Source organism: Lucilia sericata, unplaced genomic scaffold (genome assembly GCF_015586225.1).
Source record: "Lucilia sericata isolate MDLA Ls3-8-SP2 unplaced genomic scaffold, ASM1558622v1 Contig007077F_arrow, whole genome shotgun sequence".
Lineage (NCBI taxonomy): Eukaryota > Metazoa > Arthropoda > Insecta > Diptera > Calliphoridae > Lucilia > Lucilia sericata.
In genome coordinates, this window is record NW_023997873.1 from 4,823 (window position 1) to 16,191 (window position 11,369).

Here is an 11,369-nt window from a genome sequence, read left to right on the forward strand (position 1 = left end):
TCTATAATCTAGCCTAGAGATTAGTCTTTAGATCAGTCTGTAGTCTAACCTATAGATCAGTCTATAATATAACCTGTAGATCAGTCTACAGCCTGTAGATCAGTCTATAGCCTTACCTATAGAATAGTCTATAGTATAGCTTAAAGATCTGTATATAGTCTAGCCTATAGATCAGTTTACACTACAGTCTATAGTCTAGCCTAAAGATAAGTACATAGTCTAGTCTATAGATCAGTCTACAGTCTAGCCTATAGATCAGTCTATAGGCTAGACTGTATAGTCTTTAGTCTAGCGTACAGATCATTCTATAGTCTAGCCTATAATCATTCTGTAATCTAGCCTATAATCATTCTGTAATCTAGCCTATAGATCAGTCTATAGTCTAGCTTAGAGACAGTGTATATTCTAGCCTTTAGATAAGTTACAGATAATGTTACAGTCTAGCCTATAGATTAGCCTATAGATCAGTCTTTAGTCTAGCTTACAGAACATTCTATAGTCTAGCCTATAATTATTCTGTAATCAAGCCTACAGATCAGTCTATAGTCTAGCCTAAAGATCTGTCTATAGTCTAGCCTATAGATCAGTCTTTAGTTTAGCTTATAGATCAGTCAATCCTAGTCCTTCATGCTTTCTGTACAGCAAATTTAACAAATTTTCAATTCTAACCTTAAACTTTATTATTTAACTTATGCAAAATTTCCCCATTTAAACTATTAAAAAGTAATTTAAATTCCTGCCATAATTTTCAACATCAACTGTATAAATATGAAAAAAAAATAACAACACAAATCAATAACAAACAGCTGGATTTATGGGATTCCTTAGATTCTACTACGTGATTTTTATTTTTCAATTTAATTACAATATAAAAACATTTTTAACGATTAACTCATCTTTTTTTTCTGATATAAAACAAAAATATGTGTAGAAAATTAGTTTTAAATAATTATTACTCATTTTACACAACAGAGCTACAGAGTAAAGTAAAGAATTTTGAAAAAAAGCTTTAATTAAAAGCTTAATTTATAGAGAGGGAGACAAGTTGTTTTTTAAGTAAAGGTATTTGAAATAAAATCTTGATGAATCAAAAAGGTATTAATTAGTTAAGGTAAATTTTTTTCAGAGAATTTTTATTGTTTTTTTTTATAATAGAGATAGAGAAATGTTTATAAATTTTATCAATATTGTGGAGAAGATGTTAAACAAATAATTATATTTTTTAGTATTGTTTTATAGATAGTGAAACGTAAAACGTAAATTATAAGAATTTAAAGAAAAAATCTAGGTTTTTTCCTTTAATTTTTTTTAAATAAATTTCAAGTGCGAAAATAATTACAAGAGTTTATTTGTCATTAATTAAATAAATAACTTGATATGTTTGAATTTATAAAAAAAAAAGTGAAGAAATTGTTAAAATAGATAAAGTAAAAGTTTACGCAATTTACACCGTTTCCTTCAAAAAATTTTAATAAATAATAAAGCAATTAATCATCATTAATCTACTTAATTTTATAAAATTTTAATTTAATTCTATATTAATTACTCTGTCAACTGTCGAACCAACATTTCAACAAACTTTAATTTTTTATTAACTTCCAAAAGTTAAACCCCAAAAAACCATTAAGAAAAAAGTGCTAAAATCTAAAAAATTTTCGTTAAAATAAAAATATTTTAATTTCTTCATAAAAATTTAAAAGTGCAAGTTTCTCTTATAATTAACGTTTAAATTTAATTATAAGTTAATAACAGCATTTATGTTTTAATATTTAGTCGTTATAAAAAAAATACCATAAAAATGCAAAAAATACCGAATAAAACATTCAGTCACGTCCAATTTTATGTCAAAAAGTCATAAATACTATTATTAAAATATTTTTTTTTGAAAATTGTGTTTATTTTTTATAAAAAAATTAAAAAATTGTTAAACAATTTGTCATTAAGTTAATAATTGATAGACATTTGGCAGCAAACAAAAAACTTGTCTGTAAATGCTATAAATTTAAAGCTTAAAGTTTTGTCAAATATATTTAAAAGTGATTAAAATGTTTAAACATATATTAAGCTCTAATACTGTCCTTTTAATGACCTAGAGAAGCAACTATAGTCCAGACATTAGATCAGTCTATAGTCCAGACTATAGAGCATTCTATAGTCCAGACTATAGATCATTCTATAGTCCAGACTGTAGATCATTCTATATTCCAGACTGTAGATCATTCTATAGTCCAGACTGTAGATCATTCTATAGTCCAGACTGTAGATCATTCTATAGTCCAGATTATAGATCATTCTATAGCCCAGACTATAGATCATTCTATAGTCCAAACTATATACCATTTTATAGTCCAGATTATAAATCATTCTGTAGTCCAGACTATAGATCATTTCATAGTCCAGACTAAAGATCATTCTATAGTCCAGACTATAGATCATTCTATAGTCCAGAATATAGATCAATCTATAGTCCATACTATAGATCATTCTATAGTCCAGACTATAGATCATTCTATAGCCAAAACTATAGATCATTCTATAGTCCAGACAATAGATCATTATATAGTCCAGACTATAGATCATTATATATCATTCTATAGTCCAGACTATAGATCATAATATAGTTCAGATTATATATAATTCTATTGTCGAAACAAATGAACAGTCTATAGTCCAGACCATAGACCAGTTTATAGTCAGGACTATAGATCAGTCAAGACTATCGATTAGCACTCTATAGTCTAGACTAGAGTTCAGTCTAGAGCACATATTATAGATTAGACTAATGATCAGTCAATAGTCAAGACTATAGATCAGTCTATAGTACAGACTATAGATTACTCTATAGTCCATAATATAGCTTATCGATCAGTCTATAGTTTGGACTATCTAACTTATTTAGTCTAACTTATTTAGTCTATATAGTCTAGTAATCTATATGTATTTAGACTATTGATCAATCTACAGTTTAGGCTATAGATCAGGGTATAGTCTAAATCATATAGAGCAGTCTATAGCCAAAAGTCTACTCTACAGATCAGTTTATAGTATAGTTTGTCACTCAGTCTATATTGTAGCCTATAAATCTATAGTCTAGCTTATTGATCATAGTCTGCACTATAGATTAGTATAAAGTCTAGCCTATAGACTAATCTATAGTGTTGACTATATAGTCTCCACTATAGATCAGTCTATAACCTATACTAAACATAGATCAACCTGTAGTCTAGCTTATACATCATTCTATAGTCTAGCCTATATGTCAATCTTTAGTTTTGGCTACAGATCAGTCTATAGTTTAGTCTGCAGTCTAACCTATAGTTCAGTTTATTTTCTACACTAAAGATCAGTCTATAGTCTATTTTACTGATCATAGTTTATGCCATAGATCAGTATAGACTACTCTATTGATCTGTCTATAGTCTACGCTATAGATCAGTCTATAATCTCAGTCTATAATAGATCAGGCTATAATCTACAATATAAATTAGTTTACAGTCTAGCTTTTAGATCAGTCTATAGTTTAGACTGTAGATCAGTCTATGGTCTTGCCTATAGTCTAGCCTATAGATCAGTCTATAGTTTAACATATAGATCAATATATATATTATCGACCCTATAGATCAGTCTGTCTGTAGTCTATATTATAGATCACTCTATGTTTTAGACTATTGATCAGTTTTGACTATAGCTCACACTACATATCAGTCTTTAGTCTAGATCATAGATCTGTCTATAGTCGAGACTAGGCTACAAAGTGCGGTCTTTCTGAACAAAACTTGTAGATCAAACTACAAACCGGACTATACTCTAGTCTATATGACTCTTCTCAAGGCATACTTCTTATAACTATCTAACATTATCTGTTCCTCCCTGTTTTTTCCAATCATAAATACCATCATCATCTAATCTATTAAAGATAAAAAAATATAATATCAAAGAAATTGAAACTGACTGGTATTGACATAATCTTTAGAGCAGAAAAAAAAAAAACTGAAAAAGAAAATACTACAAACTTTGATAACAATAATGTTTAAATAAAATTCGCTAAACAATTAATATTTTCCATTTTATACTATTTTAATTTCTGTTAACGTATATTTTAAATAAATATTAGCCATATACTTATACTTTATTGCCTTGATTTTTAAGATAAGATTTTTTTCTATATATATCTCTACGTAAACGGGCAAAATTTCTTAATCAGTTCGGTTTTTTTTCTCTCTTTCTCTATTTACAGTTAAACTAGAAAATTTAAAACAGAGTTCTAGCAGTTGTACGTAATTAATTGAAGAATCAGCAGAATAAAAACCCACGGCTAAATTCTTGAAAAAAAAAAAAATTGCACCATATTTTGAAAAGTCATCTATAGTTTCAGAAAATCGCCATGAAGTTCGTTTAAATGTGTGCAAATTTTGAGAACGACTCAGTAATTGGAAAAACAAGAAGATTTACGGCAACTTTTTTACATTTAAGGAGATTCTGTTGTATATTTTGAATTATAACTGGGGAGCGAGTTTCCTCGTTAACCATCAGCATGAGTAAATCGGGATTTTCAAACGCTCAATCGTTGGTTGGGACGTAAAAATAAGGGTGAGTACTTGAAATACTAGACTAGACTGCGGACTATGCTAGACTATAATACAGATGAGACTATAGACTAAACTATAGACTACGCCATAGAAAGGACTATAAACTAGAGTAAAGACTAGACTACATGCTAGACTATACCATAGATCAGATTATACAGAGATTATACAGATTATAGTTCAGACTATAGTCCAACTATAAACTAGAGTACAGGCTAGACTATAGACCTAGACTGTCGACTGGACTATAGACTAGACTATGGACTAGACTATAGAGTAGACTATAGACTAGACTATGGACTAGACTATAGACTAGACTATAGACTAGACTATAGACTAGACTATAGACTAGAACTATAGACTAGACTATAGACTAGACTATAGACTAAGACTATAGACTAGACTATAGACTAGACTCATAGACTAGACATAGACTAGACTATAGACTAGACTATAGACTAGACTATAGACTAGACTATAGACTAGACTATAGACTAGACTATAGACTAACTATAGACCTAGACTATAGACTAGACTATAGACTAGACTATAGACTAGACTATAGACTAGACTATAGACCTAGACTATAGACTAGACTATAGACTAGACTATAGACTAGACATAACTAGACATAGACAGACTATAGACTAAGACTATAGACTAGACTATAGACTAGACTATAGAACTAGACTATAGACTAGACTATAGACTAGACTATAGACAAGACTATAGACTAGACTATAGACTAGACTATAGACTAGACTATAGACTAGACTATAGACTAGACTATAGACTAGACTATAGACTAGACTATAGACTAGACTATAGACTAGACTATAGACTAGACTATAGACTAGACTATAGACTAGACTATAGACTAGACTAGACTAGACTATAGACTAGACTATAGATAGACTATAGACTAGACTATAGACTAGACTAGACTATAGACTAGACTATAGACTAGACTATAGACTAGACTATAGACTAGACTATAGACTAGACTATAGACTAGACTATAGACTAGACTATAGACTAGACTATAGACTAGACTATAGACTAGACTATAGACTAGACTATAGACTAGACTATAGACTAGACTATAGACTAGACTATAGACTAGACTATAGACTAGACTATAGACTAGACTATAGACTAGACTATAGACTAGACTATAGACTAGACTATAGACTAGACTATAGACGACTATAGACTAGACTATAGACTAGACTATAGACTAGACTATAGACTAGACTATAGACTAGACTATAGACTAGACTATAGACTAGACTATAGACTAGACTATAGACTAGACTATAGACTAGACTATAGACTAGACTATAGACTAGACTATAGACTAGACTATAGACTAGACTATAGATTAGACTATAGACTAGACTGTAGACTAGACTATAGACTAGACTATAGACTATAGACTAGACTATAGACTAGACTATAGACTAGACTATAGACTAGACTATAGACTAGACTATAGAGACTATAGACTAGACTATAGACTAGACTATAGACTAGACTATAGACTAGACTATAGACTAGACTATAGACTAGACTATAGACTAGACTATAGACTAGACTATAGACTAGACTATAGACTAGACTATAGACTAGACTATAGACTAGACTATAGACTAGACTATAGACTAGACTATAGACTAGACTATAGACTAGACTATAGACTAGGACTATAGGACTGACTATAGACGATAGGACTAGAGACTAGACTATAGACTAGACTATAGCTAGACCTATAGACTAGATATAGACTATAGACTAGACTATAGACTAGACTATAGGACTAGACTATAGACTAGACTATAGACTAGACTATAGAATTAGACTATAGACTAGAACTATTAGACTAGACTATAGAGCTAGCACTATAAGGACTATAGACTAGGACTATGACTAGACTATAGACTAGACTATAGGACTAGACTATAGACTAGACTATAGAACTAGACTATAGACTAGGACTATTATGACTAGGACTATAGACTAGACTATAGCCTAGGACTATAGACTAGACTATAGACTAGACTATAGACTAGACTATAGACTCGACTATAGAACTAAGACTATAGACTAGACTATATACAGACATAGACTATACTAGCCTAGACTATAGACTAGACTATAGAACTAGACTATAGACTAGACATAGGACTATACTAGACTAGACTATAGACTAGACTATAGACTAGACTATGGACTAGACTAGACTATAGACTAGACTATAGACTAGACTATAGACTAGACTATAGACTAGACTATAGACTAGACTATAGACTAGACTATAGACTAGACTATAGACTAGACTATAGACTAGACTATAGACTAGACTATAGACTAGACTATAGACTAGACTATAGACTAGACTATAGACTAGACTATAGACTAGACTATAGACTAGACTATAGACTAGACTATAGACTAGACTATAGACTAGACTATAGACTAGACTATAGACTAGACTATAGACTAGACTATAGACTAGACTATAGACTAGACTATAGACTAGACTATAGACTAGACTATAGACTAGACTATAGACTAGACTATAGATTAGACTATAGACTAGACTGTAGACTAGACTATAGACTAGACTATAGACTATAGACTAGACTATAGACTAGACTATAGACTAGACTATAGACTAGACTATAGACTAGACTATAGACTAGACTATAGACTAGACTATAGACTAGACTATAGACTAGACTATAGACTAGACCATAGACTAGACTATAGACTAGACTATAGACTAGACTATAGACTAGACTAGACTAGACTATAGACTAGACTATAGACTAGACTATAGACTAGACTATAGACTAGACTATAGACTAGACTATAGACTAGACTATAGACTAGACTATAGACTAGACTATAGACTAGACTATAGACTAGACTATAGACTAGACTATAGACTAGACTATAGACTAGACTATAGACTAGACTATAGACTAGACTATAGACTAGACTATAGACTAGACTATAGACTAGACTATAGACTAGACTATAGACTAGACTATAGATTAGACTATAGACTAGACTGTAGACTAGACTATAGACTAGACTATAGACTATAGACTAGACTATAGACTAGACTATAGACTAGACTATAGACTAGACTAGACTATAGACTAGACTATAGACTAGACTATAGACTAGACTATAGACTAGACTATAGACTAGACTATAGACTAGACTATAGACTAGACTATAGACTAGACTATAGACTAGACTATAGACTAGACTATAGACTAGACTATAGACTAGACTATAGACTAGACTATAGACTAGACTATAGACTAGACTATAGACTAGACTATAGACTAGACTATAGACTATATAGACTATACTATAGACTATACTATAGACTAGACTATGGACTAGACTATAGACTAGACTATAGACTAGACTATAGACTAGACTATAGACTAGACTATAGACTAGACTATAGACTACACTATAGACTAGACTATAGACTAGACTATAGACTAGACTATAGACTAGACTATAGACTAGACTATAGTCTAGACTATAGACTAGACTATAGACTAGACTATAGACTAGACTATAGACTAGACTATAGTCTAGACTATAGACTAGACTATAGACTAGACTGTAGACTAGACTGTAGACTAGACTATAGAGTAGACTATAGACTAGACTATAGACTAGACTATAGACTAGACTATAGACTAGACTATAGACTAGACTATAGACTAGACTGTAGACTAGACTATAGACTATACTATAGACTAGACAATAGACTAGACTATAGACTAGACTATAGACTAGACTATAGACTAGACTATAGACTAGACTATAGACTAAACTATAGACTAAACTATAGACTAAACTATAGACTAGACTATAGACTAGACTATAGACTAGACTATAGACTAGACTATAGACTAGAATATAGACTAGAATATAGACTAGACTATAGACTAGACTATAGACTAGAATATAGACTAGACTATAGACTAGACTAAAATATACTATAGACTAGACTATAGACTAGACTATAGACTAGACTATAGACTAGACTATAGACTAGACTATAGACTAGACTATAGACTAGACTATAGACTAGACTATAGACTAGACTATAGACTAGACTATAGACTAGACTATAGACTAGACTATAGACTAGACTATAGACTAGACTATAGACTAGACTATAGACTAGACTATAGACTAGACTATAGACTAGACTATAGACTAGACTATAGACTAGACTATAGACTAGACTATAGACTAGACTATAGACTAGACTATAGACTAGACTATAGACTAGACTATAGACTAGACTATAGACTAGACTATAGACTAGACTATAGACTAGACTATAGACTAGACTATAGACTAGACTATAGACTAGACTATAGACTAGACTATAGACTAGACTATAGACTAGACTATAGACTAGACTATAGACTAGACTATAGTCTAGACTATAGACTAGACTATAGACTAGACTATAGACTAGACTATATACTAGACTATAGACTAGACTATAGACTAGACTATAGACTAGACTATAGTCTGGACTATAACCTAATCTATAGTCTGTACAAAAGTCTAGTCTATTCTAAACTATAGTCCAGTTAATGGGTAAAAAACGAATCTATAATGCGGATTAAGGTCCAGACTGGGAACCATTATAATGCCTAGTTACTCATTCTGTTCTTTCTTTTTAATACAGATAAAACCATGGGCAATGGTAAATTATCCAAATCCAGCACAAATCTATCAATATCCACCACCAACATCAATGAAACTAGTCAACTGGAATATAATCGTATAACACCGCTGCCAGCAGCCACCACAAATGCACCGTTCGAGCAAACCTTTCGTATAACCGTACTACTGCCCAAAGATCAGCTATATGTAACGCGTCTGGGAGCCAGAGTGCCACTGAGTAAACTATTGGAATTGGTGTGCGATAATAAGTTATTAGATGCGGAGAAATATGAGTTTCGTAATCCGGGTAAGTATTCTGGAGAATGTATAGTTTTGAAGTGGAAAGATTAAAGTGTTTTTTCTCTTTTGATTCAGTTGATCCTAGTCAAGTCTACAGTTGCGATTTAACCATTGGTGCTGTGGGCCTTTCCGAGATACGTTTATGTCACAAAACCGAGTCATATGATAATTTCAATAGCGATGAAATCATCAAACTGCATCGTACTTCTTTGATTAGGGAATCTTTATCTTCGTCCGAATTTAGCAGTCGCAATTCGAAACACACCACAAAAACCACTAGTCCTTATAGTTCAACAAATTCTTTGAATTCTATGGATTCTTCGGCTTTAAGTTATGGCCGTACGCCCAAATTACCTTCGAGCACACAACCAAAAATGTCGGCACCACCACGCAAGAAACGCGCAGCTCCTAGACCACCAAGTCAAATAGCCATACCCGAGAAATCGGCTTTAATTATGGAGAATGGTGAGAGTAAACAGACGCCTACACCGACCACACCTTTGTCAACCAAAGACTTTTCGGTTTCCACCCCGAATTTAACCACCTCCACCATGCTGATGAGCGATATCAATGGCAATGATTGTAATGGCCATTTGGAGGATTACAACGAGCAGAGCAGTGGTAATGGTTCTTTAAATTCCAATGGTTATGCTGAGGATACGGTATTGTATGCTCAGATCCAAAAGAAAAATGCTTTAAATCGTAATAGCCAAAGTAAACAGGATGTTAGTGATTTCGGCGAGGGAAATAGTAAATTTCCCGAACCTTCTCCTAGGAAAAGAATAGTGCAGATTAAAAAGAAGACAGCAGCGCCTCCAGCACCACCACCACGTAGCTCTTTGTATCAGGAGGATGCGATTTCTATAGCTTCTACTAATGTTTCCAATACCTCCACACCCACCACACCGGTGGGTTTGTGTAAGTCCCTGGATAGTTTCTTAGATCAAGAAGAGGAGCAAGAGCAAAAACCCAAACCTTTAGAGCGTGGTGAGTCGGTGAATAGTGACAACATTCCCAAACCGGTGCCCAGAATAACCACCAGCACTACTCTCTTAAATGCCACGGATATTGAACACGATCTAAAGAGTTTCGAAAGCGATTGTGAGGTAAAATCAAAGCCTAACATCTCTAAGGTTTTACTCAACCGTACACCCACCCCGGAGCCCAGATCTTTATCCTGTGAGTCACCCGAATTGGAGCATTGCTATGAAACCCATTTGGAACATTTCAAACAACAGAGAACCGATGATGATTGTGTCTCGAAACAGGCTGATTCAGGCATAGGAGAACCGGTGCCCTCTCCCATACCAGATATCTTACCCTCCAATGTCTCTACTTTGGATGTTAAATCCAATTTTGAGTCTTCCTCCGATGATGATGATATGGTCAAAGTTTATAACTTCAAATTGGGTAAGACCTTGGTAAAACCGGTAAGTGAAACTAAGACATTGGAAGAATTGACCGTCATGAATAATGCCGCCGAAGAGGAGACAGATAGCGAGCTAGGGACCCTTGACATTGACCCAAGTGCCCACACCTAATACTTTATCGGAAACCTCCTCCTGGAACTTTGCGGCACCTATATCACCACCACCCAATTTTGCGGATAATAAATTTACAGATCCCATAGAAATGGACTCCAAACCGGATGCCCCTATAACCCCCAAGATATTGGAAAGACCGGTTTTAGATTTCGAAGAATTGAAAAGAGAACAAGAGCAACAGGATTTAAAGGAAATCAAGGAAATTAAAGAAGAAACACACTTAAAA

The 11,369-nt window shown here is 32.9% G+C and overlaps 1 protein-coding gene across 1 annotated transcript; it reads left to right on the plus strand.

The window, feature by feature from the left end:
- Positions 1 to 4,253: 4,253 nt before the first annotated feature.
- LOC119615686 (cell wall protein RBR3) lies at positions 4,254 to 11,364 on the plus strand (the record flags this gene model as incomplete). The annotated part of the gene is given in 5 exon segments (XM_037971692.1): positions 4,254 to 4,555; positions 4,557 to 4,590; positions 9,322 to 9,606; positions 9,675 to 11,106; positions 11,108 to 11,364. Coding segments are annotated over 5 exon segments (2,029 nt in total), but the record flags the coding sequence as incomplete, so codon positions are not given.
- Between the last annotated feature and the right edge of the window lie 5 nt (positions 11,365 to 11,369).